Below are 18,720 nucleotides of genomic sequence, written 5' to 3' on the forward strand. Positions count from 1 at the left end.
GATACGCCTCTCGTTCGACGACGAATAAGAGAGCAAGCTCCGAGTCCTAGGCCCCATCCAGCGGGATCATCTCCCCTCGCTCCCCACCCGCTACCGCTATTCCCCCGCGCCAACGTCGTCACCATGGCGAGAGAGGGCAAGAACGTTGACCGTTCTGCTCCCGACAGCGAGCAGCGGTTCAGTCTGGACCAATTGCAGCAGTTATTGGAGGCACTTCGCCTCGTGTCCGAGCAAGAAGGTACGTTCTGCTAGGCTGTTGCTTCGTTCAGCTAACTCACGATGTCTGTAGCGGAACGCCAGATGTGGCGAGATGTGGACGATCCCAGCCACCCGAGTAAGTATTCCCCGTTGCCCTTTACCTGTCTAGCTCATTGTCCACAGTGACATCAGACCTCCCGGCATCAGGAAGTGGAGGTAATCCTCCGGGAGCGGGCACCGTCACGCAAGGCGGGCCCAGCAGCCATGCGCCGGGAGCGGGCGCTCTTGCACCAGGCGGGCCCAGCGGCCACACGCCGGGAGCGGGAACGGTTGCGCAAGGCGGGCACAGCGGCCGCGCGCCAGGAACTGTCGCGCAAGGTGGGCACAGTGGCTGCGCAGGCCCGGCCGACTTCGCACCTCCTGTACGTCCCCCTTCGCCTGCCCCGCGGGTGCCTAGTGGTCCTCAAGGCACGTCTCGTGTACCGGCGGCCCCCGTTATCGGCAACGGCAGCGGCAACACCGGCGTTGGACTCTGCGGCGGTTGCTGTGGCAACTGCGGCGGTTATGATCGCTATGCCGAGGACGTGGGTCCTGGGAGCAGTACTGGTAAATTAAGGTGGTACTCCATCACGAAAGGGAAAGCAATCGGCGTCTTTTGTGACTGGTAAGGAACATTTGCGTTTACGTAGCAGCACACTGACAACATCTCTGCCTAGGGCGATCGTCGGACCTTTGGTGCTCAACGTGCCGGGTGCGATGTATTCACGATACCCCACGTTCAGCGCTGCGCTCGCGTCGTTTATGGGCGCAGTGGACAGAGGCCACGTTGGCATCATAGCGTAGTAGCGTAGTCTGGACTGGAGGTCGGATCAGTGGCATCTTGATTTACCCCACTGCTGTCATGTGTCCCTCGTACCTCGTGTCGTGATACCCCTTTTCATATTACCTTGTACCGCTTTGTATGTACTTCGTGGTCGACGCAGTAAACCCCCACTCCGAATCTCACTTGCACGCCCTCGAAATCGCCCGTTCTTGTGATACCCAGTGCACGTCGTCCCTCGGATATGGGTCGACGGGCAAAGTATCTCACTCTCGCTGAGAAACGCGAAGCCAAGCGATCTCAGCAGGCGAAGTACAGAGCTACAGATCGGTACCGTACCATCTTCGGCATTCTGACGTATTTACATCGCTAAGCCGCCGCCTTACAGTGGGAAGGCAACGCGGCGCCCGCAGATTCATGGGGAGCACCTGTCCCATCGTGGAGATATTCCTCCTTTCCCGGAGCAGATCGAAGGCATACACGCGGGTATCGTTGCGCATGCCCGCAGTTCATTTCAAATCCTGCCAGATTCATCGCTGGACCTTCCAGATCCGAGTCTAGGCCTCTATACATGGCCATACAAGCTCGTCGTTCCTGCGTGTTACTCCACGCCCTTCTCGGAGTACGATGAGCTATTTTCAGACACAGACTACGTGCTGGACGAGCTCAAGCAGGCGTTGAACATGCAACAGTTCTTGTTGCTGGAAGACAAAGGGCGTGAACACTATGCGTTGTTCAACTCTAGTACCAAGTCAGAAGGCGAGGCACTGTTGCGAAGGTTGGACGAAGAGCTCGTGCAACGCTTGCAGAGCTGGGAGGACACAGAGTCGAGTGATATGTCAACACAGGCTGGTGTTGTACAAGACGTTGGTACTAAATGGGCCGCGAGGATCATCTGTTGTCTAGCCTTAGAGTTACAGCTCGCGAAGTCGGGGCGAAGTATGTACGAACGGGCTTCACTGGCCAAGTCCTTGCCATGGCAGTGTTTGTACCCTAGCTTCAACTAGGACAATCAGTTCAGTGAGCGATTGCATCGACAGATTGGGGACAATGGGATTACTGCTTCAAATCGGACGCCAGGGAATAGTGCGCACTTGACCGCTGTGCCACACGAATCACAACCTGAATTATCTCCGAGTCGCTGTGAGGTCCGACGTGGCTAATAAGGAGCCTAAGTCCGGGAGCTGTTCACGAAGTCAGCTAAAAGATTGTTGTGGTACTTGTGCATTCACCGAGTCTGAGTACATTGTGTAGCACGACTTGGAGTAACGATCGATGGCTGCTAGCAGTACGGTGGTCCCTCGACAACTACTGACACCCATGTGTTTGTCATGGTCCCTCTGAATATTATGTATGAATAGGACGTAGCTAGCACTTTTGTTGACCCTCTTACACTTTTGCGCCGTAGAAACCCTACACAACCTGCTCTAAGACGAGGATAAGCTGGCATTAGGCACCAGGCTGACCGTTATCTGTGCCCTGATTGGTTGGAGAGATGGTTGAACTTTGAGCGCCCAACACCTAATTTGGAAGGTACGCCTCGCTGCTCTGCGCTATCGTCCCAGCCCTTCTCCTCCTCATCTGCTCATCATCGATGCCCATCCGATGATGCAACTGTCGTGCCTAGCACGCCTAGGTAAGAACCACTAAACACTACCTTGTCTCACTGCTGAGTCCTGCCTAGGTCCTTAACCGTCCACCAGTGCCATGACTCGCCTTGGCAGCCGGGCCACATCTTGTACGCATGTGGTACTCAACGACCATCGCAGCTGCTAATAGGATGAGCCAGGCATGACAATATTGCACGCGCCGAGTCAAGTACTACTTTCGTCCGCCGCCCTCATTGGGTCGGGACTCGGTTCGCGTGTCGCGCGCAAAAACTTCCGAACAGCTCCAAAACGTGATAGGCACACGCAAGGGACACGATGGGCCGTATCTTGGTGCGTCAATGCAGTGCGTTGCCTGCACACTCATCAAACTGATCCCTATTAACTTGCCAGCATGCTTAGGATCTCTCGTCCGATGCGCCTGCCGAGGCCAGATTCAACGTTCAGGTATGTTCACAGCCCTCGTTCAGATTGATACGCGCATATAGGTCCACCATAATCAGCGAAGAAACTGATGGAATGCTGTTGTCAGGTCCCTGTGCAACCGGCAGCTTTACATGTGTGAGCCTTGGCGGGAGGCCGATGTATCGGTCTAGCGGTTCCTCTGTAAGTTCGAAAGATTCCTAGCCATTCGGACTTCGGCTGACAAATGTCAACGCATCGTACCAGCGCGCCACGTCGGCCGACAACGGGATGTGTTCTTCCGACTATGCCGCCTTTCCCTCCAGCAACAACACCTGGTCCCTCGTCCTCAGATGGCACCACCCGCACAGAAACGCCGCCGCCGTGGCGCAGATGTCACATACCACACCATAGGCAATAACACCTACATCCTGCCGGCCCACCGACATGTATCTGTCGCCTCAACGCAGCAGTCTGTCGTGATGAGGGCCTCTGCGGTTGCAGCCGCTAACCCAGTGCCTCCGAGCATCCCTGTGGACGACAATGGTCTTCCCAATCGAAGGGATGCGGCTGATGGTCCCCCCGACGAGTCACTCGAAGCATTCGAGACGCTTCCGCACGACTTCTTCGACAACATCAACGACATGCTCGAGTTTGTAGACAGACCACGGAATCGCACGGCCAGTGTAAGTACGACATGTAGCCATTACTGAAGGAAAACTGACCCAAGTACAGGATAATCCCCTCGAAGATTGGCGACAGCACCACATCGACGAGTGGCTCGCGGAGGTGTTGCGTTTGGAGGGGCGATGTGGGTTTCTTGACGAGGCGTGTGCAAGCTGCAGCGAAGGTCGTGCGGAGTACCGGTGCGACGACTGTAACGACCTACAGTTGTACTGCCAGGAGTGTGCCATAGAGCGGCACCTTTGCAATCCGTTCCATCGCTTACAGGTGAGCCACTTCTTCGATGATGAGATCTAACATTACTCAACTTGCGTCATTGGTTAGTGCTGGTCCGGGACGCACTTCCGAAGGACGACGTTGAAGAAAATAGGCTTCCGCATTCAGCTTGGCCACCCGCCCGGAGAACGATGCCGCAACCCGGTCAAGGCGTTTGCGGACGATTTCATCGTCCTGGACGTCTCTGGCGTGAACGAGGTCGCCGTCGACTACTGCGGATGCGAAACGGCGCAAGCCAAATCGATCCAGTTGCTTCGCTCCCGGCTTGTCCCAGCAACTGGCGTTGATCCGAAGACCGCCGCCACATTCCGTCTAATGGAGTTCTACCACCTTCTACATAACCAATCGAAGGTCTCCGGGTTTGAGTTCTACAACACGCTCACTCGTCGGACCGATAATACAGGAACTTGCGAAATCAAGGTACGCCGTCTTGTTGACGTCAAGAATTGTTCGGAGCCTCACAGAATGCCACAGTCTCGGTACACCAGCTTCATGCGAATGGCGCGCATGTGGTACCACCTCAAGCTCCTCAAGCGATTTGCCCGTGGCCATGATCCACGCGGGGCGAAGGCGACAGCTCCGGGCTCTTGCGCGGTGCTTTGTCCTGCATGCCCGCAACCCGGTATCAACCTACCCGCAGACTGGGCTTCAGCTCCCCCGGAACGAAGGTGAGACTTCGGATGAACTATCTTGAGCAGTTAGCAACTGACGATGAGCTTAGCTGGCTGTATCGTCTGTTCGTTGGAATAGACGCTAACTTCCGGTTGAAACGGAAGAAAGTGTCGTCAGATTCAGCAGATCCCGGCTTTAACAATGGGATCGCCTATTTTGTGGAGGAACGCGCGTACAAGGAGCATTTGGACAAGCACGACAAGCACGACATTGAGGACACCAGCACGTGCAACAACCATGACGCGGTCAAGCTCGCGAACATGCGGGGAAGTCATGGTACGGCGGCTAGTGGCGTCGCAACGGTCGAGTGCGTTCGGCATGACATGAAGCGCCCATGCTCCGTTGGCGACCTGCAGAAGGGTGAAAGGCAAGTAATGACTGTAGTGGATGTAGATTCCCTGTACTCATCGTGATATAGGTATGTCAACATGGACTACCTATTTGCGAGCAGCATCCAGCACACTACCCCCGGAGTGGACAAGATCCGTCTCGTCTAGTGCAGAGCACGGGTCGTGGGAACCCGCCCGGGTACCGGGTACGGGTACACCGCGGTCCGGGTTCGGGTATGTTTTTGTGGACCCCGGTACCCGCCTTGGTACCCGTGGGTATAGTTCCCCTTTGGGAAGTTAGGGTGGCGCGCGAGGCTGCCCTTGGTGGCTGACAGTGGCTTGAAATATTATTAAAAACTGTACAGTAATGTGACAGGCTACATGCCGTGCATGAGACTCAGAATCGCTGCCAGTTGGTCACGTCCACATCAATCCGTCCACATGGCTCCGAAACGTGTTGTTGCAAGCCCCGAATCTTCACCGCCTGCAGGGAAGCGCACGCGCTTCCTCACGGAAAAGGCACAGGCAGCCATCAGCGAGAAGCATGCATCGAAGCCTAAACAGCCCGAGGCCACAGACACCGAGCCGGACGTTGCGCCGGAGAAGTCCACTGCACAGGTCTGAAAGGCTCTTGATTTATATAGACTTATATTCTGAACCCAACTTAGGCTGACCCAGAACCTGCGCCGTCAGCCGCAAAGGCAAACCGTGATCGTCGTCGCCGTGTTGTCGACAGCAGTGATGGGTCGAAGTCCTCAGGTGACGATGATGATGTTGTTGAGGTTGATGAAAACGGGCGCCGCAAGAAGGCTGCAGCTCTAAAGGAAGAGACCCCTGAAGAGGAGCTCGGTGAGCACTTCACAACACAGGGGACAATACAGCACTTACACATTATTAGAACGACTGAGCAAAGAGTGGTCAGCGCCAGTGTACGCTTTCTACAAGACGGAAGTTACTATCAAGGTTGACGAGAAGGGGAAGCGAGCGCACCTGTTTGCATGCGCCAATCGAGGCTGCTCAACAACCATCAAACGCTGGCTCGACAAGCAAGACCGAAACTCGACGAGCAATCTTCGGAAACATGTGAAGAAATGCTTTAGTGAGGAAGCTCTAGCATCCGCAGACGCTCTCGGGTCAGCGAAGAGGGCTCGTGAGGGTGTGAAGAAATACTTACGGTCAGGCGATCTTACTGTCTCGTTCAAACGTACCGGCAAAGGTAAAATTACGTACTCGGTACGCCAGCACACGCGCAACGAGACAAGGTAAGTATCAGTAACTCACACCTTATCATCAAGACTCATCTGCTCACCCATCAGAGCGGAAATCGTCCGCTGGGTTGCCGAGAGTATGCGCCCGTTCTCCATCGTCAATGATCGCGCGTTCCAGAGTTTGATGAAGACGGGTCGTCCCGAATACTGGCTCCCATCGCGATGGACCGTCGCCCGCGATGTCCAGAACGTCTTCACGCGTACACGCGCCCGCATTGCGAAAATGCTGCAGGTGAGTACACATCGATGCAAGTGATTCTTTGGGACATACCTTACGTTTCCAACAGGAGTTCGATGGTGAACTCAACTTCACCACCGACTGTTGGACCTCCCCGAATCACAAGGCAATGGTCGCCTTTGCAGTGCACTTCGAACAGAACGGCGCACCTGTGCAGCTCGTTCTCGACGTTGTCGAACTTGCAAAGGCGCACTCAGGTATCAACCTGGCCGTTGTCTTCACAAGTTTGCTGAAGGATCTCGGTATTGACACCAAGGTATGAGTCTGAAGCCTCGATTGAAAAGAATGAAGTACTCACTGTTTGTGTAGATACTCGCTGTCACCGCAGATAACGCATCGGCAAATGATGTGATGATCGACGAGCTCGACGAGCTCGTCGATTCGTTCCGTGGCCAAGCAACGCGCGTTCGCTGTTTTGACCACATCTTGAACCTAGTGGTCAAGACTTTACTGCGTCAGTTTGATGTCACCCCGGTGAAGAAAAAGAACGCGCGCGACGTCGCTCTGGATGCAGCAGAGGCTGCCTTGCGCGATCTTGCGGCTGATCTTGAAGACATCGAGGTCGATGATGACGATGATGACGGGAGTGAGTGGGATATGGATGCCGTCGATCTCGACGATGTCGAGGGCTGGGTCGATGAGCGGCTGGACTTGACGGAAGAGGAGGTGGCCGAGCTTGAGACGACTACGCGCCCCGTCAAGCTCGTGCTCGCGAAAGTCTGTTAATACACCTTGAATGATATGGCATTGACACTCACCATGTACACAGCTCCGCAAGTTCGCTCATGGCGTGATCAACTCGACCACAAAGCTACTCCCTGCATGGCGCGAGAAGCTCTTGCAGCTTGAAATGCCGTCCGAGAACATGCCGCGTGACGTTCGTACGCGCTGGAATTCAACGTATGAGATGCTTCAGTTCGCCCTGGAGTTCCGAGAAGCTATTGATGCACTCACCGGGGACCGCGCTATGGACTTGCGGCGATTGGAGTTGGACGATGGCGAGTGGAAGATCGTGAGCCAGTTGTGTGACATTCTGAAGGTTCGTCACATACTGTTACATTTTGTCACCACTCAACTCCCGCCACGTGCGCCTGATAGGTATTCTGGGACGGGACGAAGTTCTTCTCTCGCGCTGTCCCCAACCTTGCGACCGTCATCCCGGCGATGGACCTACTCGATGAACGCATGACTGATTTCTCCCTCGACGCGAGTCTTTTACCTTCAATCCGTGCAGGCGTCAATCTTGCGAAGAAGACGTTGAACCGGTACTATGGTAAGACTGATGAGTCGAACGCATATCGCATCGCAATGGGTGAGTATGCATTGGCTTATCATTTGCACGAGCTACCTACTGATTGTCATACAGTGCTTCATCCACGTCACAAGCTTCAATACTTTGAGAAGGCGAGATGGCAAGACGGGTGGATCAAGAGCGCCGAACAACTCGTCCGCGACGAGCACAAGGATTGGCTTGAGCGCCATCGCAAGACGGGCAGCGCCTCAACTGACGGTTCGTCTAGCAGCGAAGCGGGTGGTAGCGGAGATGACGGCAAGGGTACCAAGGTGCGTACAAGACGTCGTCTGATCTTGTTCGCGATGAAGGCTGAGCTCAACTTACAGCAGTCAAAGAACATTTTTGACAATATACCTGCGCTTGCGCCGCCAAAGCCCATCAAAGTCACTGACGAGCTTGACGCCTACCTGACGTCGAAGGTCGAGGCCGTCCAAGACCCAATCGCCTGGTGGCATGATAATTGTCGCACGTACCCGACCCTCTCACGGATGGCTATAAGCTATCTAACCATCCCAGGTATGTCTTGTGGTTGAATGCGTGGTCAGTGACAGTGCTCATGCATGAAAGTAGCGACGTCTGTTGACGTTGAGAGGATATTTAGCCGGGGCCGCTTGCTTCTGCCCCATATCCGCAATGGGATGTCAGCGCGGTCAATCCGCGCTCTTCTGTGCTTGGGCGACTGGAGTAAGAAGGGCTTCATCCGGGACGAGGATGTTGATGTTGTCACGAAGGAGGCAGATGATGGTGCGAAGACTTCTGTGCGCGTTGCAGCTGCGCCGATCGAGGTAGACTAAGTAACTACAGTGTTTATTGGTAGTACCACAATGAACGAAATGCAACCGTCGATGTACCTTCATGCCCAATACCCGCTGCTACCCGCCGTACCCGCCGTGACCCGCGCTAACCCGCGCAATACCCGGACCCGTGCGGACGGGTCCGTACCCGCCCGGGTAAGGGTCCGGGTATAGCTCGGGGTACCCATGGGTATACCCGTGCTCGGCACTAGTCTCGTCGTCTCGTACGACATCGCATGTCAATGGAGCACCAATCTATGGAGCAGGATGCTCCGTTACGACCCGCGATGGAACTACGACGCTCGCACCATCACGTTTCTCATCCCGAAGTTCCACTTACCGGCCCATCAAGATAGCTGCCAGACGAAGTATTCGTTCAACTACGTCAAGGGTGTTGGCCGGACCGATGGCGAGGGCGTGGAACGTGGCTGGGCCGCGGTCAACGGGTTTTCTGGCAGCACGAAGGAAATGGGGCCTGGCTCTCGTCGAGATGTGCTCGACGATGCCTTCGGAGATTACAATTGGAGAAAGGTCACTCACCTCGGTGCGTCATGATGCCACCTCACCCTTACCATGACTGACTGCTATTTAGCGAGAACGCTCTTGGACCGCATGAAGAGCGCTGTCATAGAAAGCGCGGAGCAAACCGTGATCTTCGAAGAACTTACCGCGGTGACTGATCGAACGCGCGTCACGGAGTGGATGCAGCAAGTCGAAGCGTGGGAGGAGGGAGCGGATTTTAATCCGTTTGTAGCCACACGTCATCGTGAGTATCGCTTTCGTTATGCCCTGCAATCAAACATGACTCATGAGATTCCGTTGTGCAGCTATCACTCTTGCAGCCGTTCGGCGCGAGCTCGCTGAAGAGGAGTCCGCAGGCATCGCCAACGGGACCCTCATACCTCTGCATGAGAAGGTCTCCCCAAGCGCGTTGATAACGGCGGGACTTGAGCTAGAGGACCATCAGTAAGTGATCCGAGCCGCTTCGAGCCCTTAATTTTCGCAACGTTCACACACACACACTTCCTCAGACGGCGTCTACGTTCAGACGCTGCCGAACTCAGTGCCCACTCTCCGGATGATCACATCAGCTTTTCGTGCAATTCCTCTGACGGGCCCTGTCAGGGGCTTCATAAGCGTTCAGAATGCTTCAGATTGCATCAGAACCGCTCATACGGCCAGCCCTCAAGAACTCGACTTTTTGCGAATTGTTGTTGTCAGAGAGAATTTTCAGAGAGCATCAGAGAGTGTCAGAGTGGTCCAGAGTGGTCAGATAACATGTCAGACACGTCAGACTCTCAGTGATTCCAGATGACATATGCTCAAAAACGGTATATTTCGGTCACTATAGACAGGTCTGATGGCATACTACTGTATATACATGGGGAGTGCACAAGAAGACGAACCAAGGAACACGAACAGCACTCAGTGGCGATACTCGCAGTAAGCTCGCACCCGCCTACCCGGTGGGCCCATGCGCATCGAGACTCTATTTGTCGAGCACTAATCCATGAGCTCACACAAGCCCCGCTACTTGCTCGGCGCGTGCAGGTCATCCGTTGTGCTCACGCGTCTTCAGGCTTCGTCGCACTCCCCTGCTTCCGTGTTGTGCTCTGCGTCTGCGTCGCACTGGGCTCGCCTTGGCTCCGGTCTGCACCCCACGAAACGGGTGAGGACGAGAAGCTGTTGATGTCGCTCGTCGGCGTGCTGCCCGTCGCGGTGTACGACGACGGCACGGGCGCGGGCGCAACGAGCTGGTCCGGATGGCGATACTCTGCGAGCTGGAAGCGCTGCTGGGGGATCGCGTTCGCGGTTGGGACCGACTGCACGGATGATCTCGTCTGCATGCCTGGTTGCGCGGGAGCTTGTGGCTGCGCCTGCGATGGCTGCGAGTGAAAGCCGTGCTGTCGGGCATAGACATATTCGGTGATGTCACGCTCGCGTAGCCGCGACGACCGCGGGAGGCTATGTTGTGGGCGACTGAAGGACGTGTTCGTGGGTGTTTGTTGGGGATACGCCGGGTTATAGTGGTCGTGAGTCTATGGCGCGTACTGCTGATATCCGTACTGGCCGTGTCCCTGGTCCATTGAGATGGCCATACTTACCCTGCATCGACTGCTGCTGCTGCCCATACTCGAGATGGGGCATGCTGCCGGCCTGCGCGTAGCCAGTAGCACCGGCGTTTGCGTACTGCCCGCCTTGGGCGAAGCTCTCAGCCCACGCGTTGTAGTCTGCTATGCTATGCCACACTGATCCTGCTGCTGCGCTGACTGCGCGGGATCGTAGAGCATGGGCGGCACGCCGAACATCAGAGGCTCTGGTGTTGGGTGAGATGAGGACGATGTACTCATCTTTTCCTTCCTTCGTGCCCATCCGTCGCGCCCCGGTGTTCATCGCTGGAGTTTGTTACGGCCGTTGGGCCATGCTCGGATCGTGGGGTGCGTCACACGTCGATTTACGTGCCGACGTCTCGCGTCACCTTAAGAACCGTTTGATGTACACTTACAGAGCTGATGTTAGCGGTGCACGAACATGTCGGGCTCACCTTCGCTGTGCTCGCCCTTGTTGCATGAGCACACGCGCACTGGGGTTGTATCCCCCATGTTCGTCTTTGTTGGATTGTCCTTGGGAGGTATTCGCTGGCCGAGGTCGTCTGTGTGACATCATTCATAAGCAGACGCGTACTCACCAGATACTGTGACCGCCGCCCATCTCTCGCAGGCCTCCATCGCCGCTGCTTCTCGCACGTCCTTGAATCTCGTTGCGGTTGCATGGCACTCGATCTTGAGAATCGTGGCTGACTAATCGTCCACGTCAGCTCTTGACAGGCCAGCGTATGGCTTCTGGAGGTCAATGGCAGGAGGGCGAGGACAGGTGAGGACGTAGATGTGAGATGCGGGGACGAGAGGAGGTAGGGCGGACACGAGGGATCGGAGGGGAAGACCAGTGAGAGCGAGAGGAAAACCGGTAAGCGCGCTTGACGGGTCGGGCCGCCAAGGCGCTTAGGACTTGAACTCCTCACTACCGCCTCCACCAGCCACGTCAACGGTCAGCAAAGCTCGATACCTTGCGCGCGCACGACACACTGCACAGCCTCACTCACATACCTGTTGACCCGAGTTTCACGCACGCAACGAACGATGCTCGCGTTCGCAAGGCCAGCAGCTCGCCGGTCATCATCTTCGCCCTACGTCCTCGTGCCGCGTGCGGCGGTCAAGCCACTGGCACAGCTCATACCCAACTGCGTCCTCCCGGCTTACCTACAGCACGAACTATTTGCGCAGCACCTGCCTTTGGCACCCTTTGCGCACGCAGCGGGATGTCGACCAGCTACGAACACTGGCCCGTTCACCGTACATCACTCACCATCGCACATGTTTGACAGGTGCATCCAGCCATCGGAGACGCAGTGCGACGCCGAGCTGCGATGGCTTGTTAATGCACCGGTACGGCCGTTTTGCGATGGAGAAGCGAGTGCAATACGGAAGTAGAGGATACAGGACATATCTTGGATATGTTCAAAGGTACGCCATTAACTTTTCTGTGCCCGTGCCAGCGAGTATATACACCCGCTCGCTCACATACCTACATGCTTACCCACTCATTGAGCCACCTGACAGTGGCGTACCCGCTCCTCTGTCCATTCTCCTGTGTCGTACTTGCCCGCCTGCTCGCGGCTTGCCCAATTGCCCGTTCGCCCGATCAGCCACCCGCCGCCTGCCCAGTCATCCGCACGCCTCGCTCGACTGCCACGCCTCGCTCAGCTGTCCATGCGCCTCGCTCAGCTGTCTGCTCACCTCACTCCCTCACTCGGCCGTCCATCTGCCCAATTTCGCGCGGTTTGCAGACGGGCTCGCGGACCGCGGTGCTGTGCTTCTCTATCCGCTAGTCACCCTGCCCCGAGGTGATGCATGCTCTGGGCATCCCGACGACCTGTGCAGCTCCCCGTGCAGCTTGCGCGCAGGAACGGCCAGCTCGTGCACAAGGTGCGCTCAGGCTCCCTAACCCTTCACTGCCCATGCCCCTCCGACGTATCCTGCCCCGGACGGGACTGGGCTCTTCTGCCGCCGCTCGGCCTCCTCGGTGAGCACAAGCACGTCTTCCACTGGACGTTTTGCACGCTGTGCAACATCTGCCTGGACGCGGACCAGCACGCGCAAGCGCAAAACGTGTCCATCAACTGCCTCCTCACGCTTCGCGGCGTGCCCTACAATCTCGACATGGCAAGACGGTGGACGGCTAGCATGCGTGGCTGTAGACAAGCTGGCGCGCATCGAGAGCGAGCACGGGGAGTAGGTACGGGATGGTGCAGCTGTGGATGTGGAGAGAATGCAGGAGATGAGGTGCACGAACCCGACGAGACCACGTGCAAAGACGCCGCCCCATTCGTGCACTGTAGACATGTATTATACTACAGATTGTAGTAGTCTCCAAATATATTGTGTTTTCGGCCTTCTTTTGTGAGGCACCGGGCCATGCCAATTCGAGGACATATGCTATCTGATGCACTGTGCTATCTGGCACTGTCTGGTACTAGCTGAGGCTAACTGAGATGTTCTGATAAATTTGATGTCTGAAGTGTGCTGATGCCTCTGAAGGCCAGCTCTCAGATGCACATACCATCAGAGATTGCACAGTTTCCTGATGCAACGCGCGCACCTTATCCGCCGCCGCAACAATCTGCAAATTCGCATCGACGCCTGGCGAGAGATTCAGCTTCTCTACATGCCAGGTGTAGCAACACTGCGTAACCAAGCCGCAGAAGCCTCAGTAGCCGCAGTCCTCGCCGAGAACGCCGCACTCTACCTCCCATCTGACGTCTACAATCACCCTCAAGTCCCGCCGGCGCCCGGTTTGCTTGACATTGAGCGACGTATGCGCCTAGCCCAGGCTAACGACTCTCTTGACCAGATGCGGCGTCATCTTCGTGCCCGCACGAAGCTCTTCAACATCAAGGATCGAGACGTGAGGGGCCAACGCTACAACACCCGGTCCCGCGCATACATCGATACAATACAAGCAAAGATTGACGCCGACGCTGAGCGTTATCGCCGAGCGCATGCTGCTCTCTATACCATAGATCCCGAGGATAGCGGACAGTGGCAGAAGGCCCTCCGTTCACTCAATCGGAGCGATATCCGCGCAATGCACCAAGGCCTTGACCACGAGACCGAGGGCCGCAAGACCCTTTCATGGATATGGCGGACGAGCGGGACAGTAGGTCACGACGATGACGAGGACGACCAAGAAGGTGACCTTGTTCCTGTATGAATGTAAAACCGTCACTGACATGCTTGCTTTAGCTGTACGCATCGAGTGGTGCAAAGCACGCGCGCGCGCAATGCGCTGGGACGAAGAATGCGATCTCCTTAACGAGGAGATGCGACGAGTCGGCGCCTTCTTCAAGTGGCAGGCAGACTGGTGGACGGACCAGGTCCAAGAAGACTGGGATGCTGCTGTAGGGCGTACGGCAGAGCATGCCCAGGGTCGTCGAGCATACGCACTCAGGCAGGCAGACTTACGACGTGCACTCTATGACTACTGTACGCATGCTTGGAGGAACGTTCCTGAGTTCATCCGACTCTGTAGGAATAGACCAGACATATCAGGCATTATTCACGCACAAACGTAGCACCTGGACTTTGTATCACATTGCATTGTAATGATAGCTAATGGACTAGTATACAATGGAGGTTTCGTACATCAAGCTTCAGGCTATATACAAAGTGTTGCAGCCCTCTGACATCGTGACGTGGGCCTTGCACATCGCATCAATGGATGCCATATCCCATGCTGCGGGCTTCATACATCACCTCTGGGGCTTCCAGCACCGAGCCACGGACCCTTATACATCGCGGCAGACTCTTACACATCGCGTCAGAGGCGTCATACATCGCAGGCAGGACCCATACATCATTGACGTAGGCCTTAGACATCGAGCCCTGGGGCCTTATACATCGTGTCACGGACCTCAAGCACCGGCTCCCGAGCCTCATACATTGTGCCGCAGGCTTCATACACCGAGCCACGGGATATCGTGTCCCCGCCTCATGCAGCGCGCTGCATCACGCCGCGGGCCTCATACATCGCGCCGCGCAAGCCTTGAACGTTGCGCCAACCGTCCCATACATCACGCCACCCGACTCATACATCGTGCCACAGGCTTCATACATGGAGGCGCGGGACATCGTGTCCCGGCCTCATGCAGCGCACCACATCACGCCACGGACCTCACACATCGCGGCATAGGCCTCATACATCGCGCCGCGCAAGCCTTGAACGTCGCGCCACAGACTCCATACATTGAGCCGCGGAACATCGTGGCCCGGCCTCGTGCAACGCGCCACATCACGCCGCGGGCCTCATACATCGTGCTCGACGCCTCATACATCGTGCTCGACGCCTCATACATCGTGCTCGACGCCTCATACATCGTGCTCGACGCCTCATACATCGTGCTCGACGCCTCATACATCGCGCTCGACGCCTCATACATCGTGCTCGACGCCTCATACATCGCGCCTCAACGCCTCATACATCGCGCCTCGATACCTCATACATCGTGCAGCGCAGGCCTACAACGTCGCGCCGGCGGCCTGATACATCGCGCCGCGCAGGGCCGGACGCCCCATACATGGCGCTGCACAGGCCTCGAACGTCGACCCACAGGCCTCATACATCGAGCTGCAGGCTTCATACAGCAGGACACATACCTTGTACACCAGACTGCAGGCTTTGAATGTTGAGTCATGAACCTGCACTTCATGCCTTGCCGAGCAAATCGAGCAAAGCTTGAGGCATTGTTGACGTGCAGCGTTGGGAATGGTCGACAGGTACACGTGGACGCCGATAGACTCTATCCGAGCGACAAGCAGCCTCAGTCATATGTTCAATAGCAAAGGAACGAATCACTCACCAAGGACAGCCCTCGAGGACCACCTCGAGGACTCGCGTCGCACTCAGAGCATCCGTCCCTCTCAAAAGCCCCGATTGAGGATGGCCTACAGACAGGAGGGTGGGCATCATCAGAATGAGCAATCAGCGACGTAGAAATGGTGATCAACGTACCAAAGCCATGGGTCGAGGGTGTCCCGTCGTAGGGAAGTCGACGTCGCAAGGTCGACCCTGGGCTGGGACGAGGGTGTCCAGTCGTAAGGAGGTCGAACCTGGGCTGGGACGAGGGTGTCCAGTCGTAAGGAGGTCGACCCTGGGCTTGGACGAGGGTGTCCCGTCGTAAGGAGGTCGACCCTGGGCTTGGACGAGGGTGTCCCGTCGTAAGGAGGTCGACCCTGCGCTCGCCGAGCATGGAGAACGGTGGCAGGGTGGTGGTGGTGGAGGAAAGCGCAGCCAGCAAAGCTAGGCGCCAACGCTACCCGGAAGTGTGCTGTCTGACTTATGTAAGTATCCGGAGCGCTCAACATACCGGCCTTTCCCGTCCGGCTCGCTTATGCGTACTCGCGAGAGACTTATACTTCAAGTTATAGGGAGGGTTTATACATCGCGGGATGTATGAGTCGCGGGTCGGACGGGTGGTACATCGGACGTCGAGACGCGATGTATGAGCTATACATCGCGGGACGGGTGATACATCGGACGCCGATACGCGATGTATGAGTCGAGAGGGAGGGTTTATACATCAGGAAAAGCCTCACTTGAGAATACATCAAATTACAGAGTATTGTACAGAACAATGAACAATTACAACTATTCGCCTGTTCGGAATATTGTAGAGAATTAGCTACCCCCCCGAATTCCTGTACGAATTTCAGACAATATATTGAGTATTTGAGTGCATTATGAGTACCTACCTCAATATTATGTGTCACAGATTGAAGAATATAGTACATATGATTCATCATTATTCATGTTCTCATGTCGTCAGAAGCCTCACACAGACAGATATTTTAAGAACATTAGATGAATTGCGAGGTAGTACTACTGTCTAGATGGAGCGAGTACATGTGATGAACAAACAAAGTACTATTAGCAAGCCTTGATTCAATTCTGTGTCCCAGTGTCCGTGACGAAGAACATGTATGTAAGCTGGAAGTCCCGTAGAGAACATGCAACATGCGCGACAGAAGCTTGAATGCAAGGTTAGAGACGAAGTCAAGGTTTCAAACAATGTTCCACGGCTCAGAGGCCCGCCGCAGATGCGAGTATGGCGAAGTTCGGCGTGCCAAGCCCCGTAACCTGCGAGAGCCATCATCGTCATCGTCAGAACCGCACAACGCACACAACACAGTACAACACTCACAGGATCCCATCCCTGCGCGGCGTAGAACCCAGTCGTACCCCCACTGCACGCGAGGTTGTTCTCGCCCACGACATCGTTCAGCACACCCATACCCGCCGCGGTGCTACACAGCCGCGGGTTCAAGAACCCGAGTATGCTCTTGCCCGCGCTGAGCAGCTGGTCATTCAGCAGCGTGACGATCACCGCGAACGTCGGCGTAGAGGTAGAGCAGCTCGTCCCACTCACGATGAGCGACACCGCGCTGGACTTGATGTCGTACCGCGTGCCGTACGCCGATACGTCCGGGTACGCGCGGCCGGTCGCGCTCAAGAGCCCGCTCGAGTTCGACCCAAGCGCGCTGAGGTACGAGGCGATGGCGGCAGACTGGTAGGCAGACTGTGCGAAGCAGTTCGAGGAGCCGCCCCCGGAGAAGCTCGCTCCGATCTCTGTGGGCTGCTCGGTCGTCGCCCCGACGGTGGTCACATCAGAAGAGGTCAGAGGAAGAAGGACGAAGCTGGGGCGCACGTACTAGGGACAGCTTGTAGGGAAGACAGACACGAACTTCGTGCAGAAGTTGCTGGATGCCTGGTTGCCGGACACACCGCCGTCACCAGAAGCGTAGAGGAGGGAGACGCCCCGCGCACCCAGGTGGTGGGTTAGGCAGTGAGGAAGGCCAAGAGAGGGAATAGGACATACACGTACAATTCATGCAGCATCTCAGCCGCGCTAGCCCACTCTACTCTGCACCCGCCGCATCCTTCGTGAGCACACTGGCGACGCTTTTGCAGCGTCGCTGGTGCTGTTATGTACTGCTGACTTGTTGGGTTGGACGCGCGTTGACGTCTCGAACATGCCGCGGCGTACCTGTACCTCTGACAGGCCCATGGTAGGCCTGTCTCTTCATGTAATGGCCGCCTTTCATGATCTTGAGGCGCGGACGAGTGGCGGTCGAGCGGCACAGAGCAAGGCCGTGGAGGAGGGAGTGAAGGGAGGGTCAGCACTTGCGCGCTGGCAGGACGGACGCAAGCGCTGTCGGACTTGCCTTATGCGGCCTGCATCGGAAGATCCCGAAGTGGGCGTTTAGGACTTGCTCTGCGCGCGACTCTCGCGTCGATCCTCCCTCCACCTCAGTCCTCAATCCGTGCACCGCCTTCACCGTCCCAGCAGCATCCCGCGGCCGCGCCACGTCCCAAATTGGACGCCCGCCGCATTCATCAATCTCCCCGCCACCGCCACCGCTGCCAGCGCGTCGCATCCGCGGTGCTGTCGACGGCGAGGCAGCGCGACCTCGCTGCTTCCCAGCCTTCGCGGATGCGACAGAGGAACGTCGCTGTTCCCGCGCTCAACGCGAAGAACGAGCAGCTGGCGACGCGACGCGCAAGAGACCGGCGCGAGACTGCGCCGCCCACCTGCTACAACAGCCCTGCGCGCTCGCGTCTCAAACGCGAGCAATGCATGGGGGCGAGGTCGAGAGAGGGCTGCCGGCGGTGAGCAGATGCCGCAGGTGAGTAACACTTCCTGCGATTACACCGTCCTCATCCTGCGCGTTCGCGTGTATCCCCGCCCACCTCCGTGTGTCCCAGCTGCTCGCCCAGCCTGCTCACGCCAGCGTACGTACCCATCCACCCACCACCATGATCGCTCGTTGCACGACCATTCACCTTCCCTCCCGCACGACCATGATTGCTCGCCCCGCATGATCGCCCCTTGCCCGCACGATCACCCCTTGCGCGCGTGGTAACTCGTCGCCCACCTGCATGCATGATCGCGTGCACGCACGATCGCCCGCCGCACCCGCGTGCACGCACGATCGCCCGCTGCACCCGCGTACTCGCACGTTCGCAAGCCCATCCCCCACCTCCTTGCCCGCCTGACCCTTCACCGGTACCCGCACCCGTCGAA

The 18,720-nt window shown here is 56.7% G+C and overlaps 8 protein-coding genes across 8 annotated transcripts; 4 read left to right on the forward strand and 4 right to left on the reverse strand.

Annotated features, from left to right (window-relative positions):
- Nucleotides 1–123: 123 nt before the first annotated feature.
- Nucleotides 124–2,105, forward strand: C8Q71DRAFT_721410 (uncharacterized protein; the record flags this gene model as incomplete). Its single annotated transcript, XM_047921448.1, has 6 exons — nucleotides 124–238; nucleotides 290–334; nucleotides 382–862; nucleotides 915–949; nucleotides 1,547–1,957; nucleotides 2,059–2,105. The coding sequence occupies 6 exons, from the start codon at nucleotides 124–126 to the stop codon at nucleotides 2,103–2,105; spliced, it is 1,134 nt and encodes a 377-aa protein (XP_047782446.1).
- A 1,753-nt stretch (nucleotides 2,106–3,858) lies between these two features.
- On the forward strand, nucleotides 3,859–5,072 carry C8Q71DRAFT_702248 (uncharacterized protein; the record flags this gene model as incomplete). The annotated part of the gene is made up of 4 exons (XM_047920241.1): nucleotides 3,859–3,978; nucleotides 4,036–4,407; nucleotides 4,462–4,655; nucleotides 4,709–5,072. Coding segments are annotated over 4 exons (1,050 nt in total), but the record flags the coding sequence as incomplete, so codon positions are not given.
- Nucleotides 5,073–8,768: 3,696 nt separating this feature from the next.
- C8Q71DRAFT_854833 (uncharacterized protein) lies at nucleotides 8,769–9,552 on the forward strand (the record flags this gene model as incomplete). Its single annotated transcript, XM_047927114.1, has 3 exons — nucleotides 8,769–9,126; nucleotides 9,175–9,348; nucleotides 9,410–9,552. 3 exons carry the CDS (start codon nucleotides 8,769–8,771, stop codon nucleotides 9,550–9,552), a joined length of 675 nt encoding a protein of 224 aa, XP_047782448.1.
- A 595-nt stretch (nucleotides 9,553–10,147) lies between these two features.
- C8Q71DRAFT_721412 (uncharacterized protein) lies at nucleotides 10,148–12,087 on the reverse strand (the record flags this gene model as incomplete). The annotated part of the gene is made up of 6 exons (XM_047921449.1): nucleotides 10,148–10,486; nucleotides 10,635–10,660; nucleotides 10,688–10,852; nucleotides 11,128–11,235; nucleotides 11,272–11,379; nucleotides 11,949–12,087. 6 exons carry the CDS (start codon nucleotides 12,085–12,087, stop codon nucleotides 10,148–10,150), a joined length of 885 nt encoding a protein of 294 aa, XP_047782449.1.
- A 496-nt stretch (nucleotides 12,088–12,583) lies between these two features.
- On the reverse strand, nucleotides 12,584–12,985 carry C8Q71DRAFT_854835 (uncharacterized protein; the record flags this gene model as incomplete). The annotated part of the gene is made up of 1 exon (XM_047927115.1): nucleotides 12,584–12,985. One exon carries the CDS (start codon nucleotides 12,983–12,985, stop codon nucleotides 12,584–12,586), a length of 402 nt encoding a protein of 133 aa, XP_047782450.1.
- Nucleotides 12,986–13,727: 742 nt separating this feature from the next.
- On the forward strand, nucleotides 13,728–14,214 carry C8Q71DRAFT_702004 (uncharacterized protein; the record flags this gene model as incomplete). The annotated part of the gene is made up of 2 exons (XM_047920221.1): nucleotides 13,728–13,833; nucleotides 13,886–14,214. 2 exons carry the CDS (start codon nucleotides 13,728–13,730, stop codon nucleotides 14,212–14,214), a joined length of 435 nt encoding a protein of 144 aa, XP_047782451.1.
- Nucleotides 14,215–14,220: 6 nt separating this feature from the next.
- On the reverse strand, nucleotides 14,221–15,888 carry C8Q71DRAFT_846225 (uncharacterized protein; the record flags this gene model as incomplete). The annotated part of the gene is made up of 5 exons (XM_047926632.1): nucleotides 14,221–14,531; nucleotides 14,813–15,104; nucleotides 15,296–15,315; nucleotides 15,499–15,583; nucleotides 15,651–15,888. The coding sequence occupies 5 exons, from the start codon at nucleotides 15,886–15,888 to the stop codon at nucleotides 14,354–14,356; spliced, it is 813 nt and encodes a 270-aa protein (XP_047782452.1). The 3' UTR covers nucleotides 14,221–14,353.
- Nucleotides 15,889–16,718: 830 nt separating this feature from the next.
- Nucleotides 16,719–17,466, reverse strand: C8Q71DRAFT_701582 (peptidase S8/S53 domain-containing protein; the record flags this gene model as incomplete). Its single annotated transcript, XM_047920199.1, is given in 3 exon segments — nucleotides 16,719–16,775; nucleotides 16,840–17,332; nucleotides 17,348–17,466. Coding segments are annotated over 3 exon segments (669 nt in total), but the record flags the coding sequence as incomplete, so codon positions are not given.
- Between the last annotated feature and the right edge of the window lie 1,254 nt (nucleotides 17,467–18,720).

The sequence above is a fragment of the Rhodofomes roseus genome (assembly GCF_022264815.1).
Source record: "Rhodofomes roseus strain CIRM-BRFM 1785 chromosome Unknown C8Q71scaffold_4, whole genome shotgun sequence".
NCBI lineage: Eukaryota > Fungi > Basidiomycota > Agaricomycetes > Polyporales > Fomitopsidaceae > Rhodofomes > Rhodofomes roseus.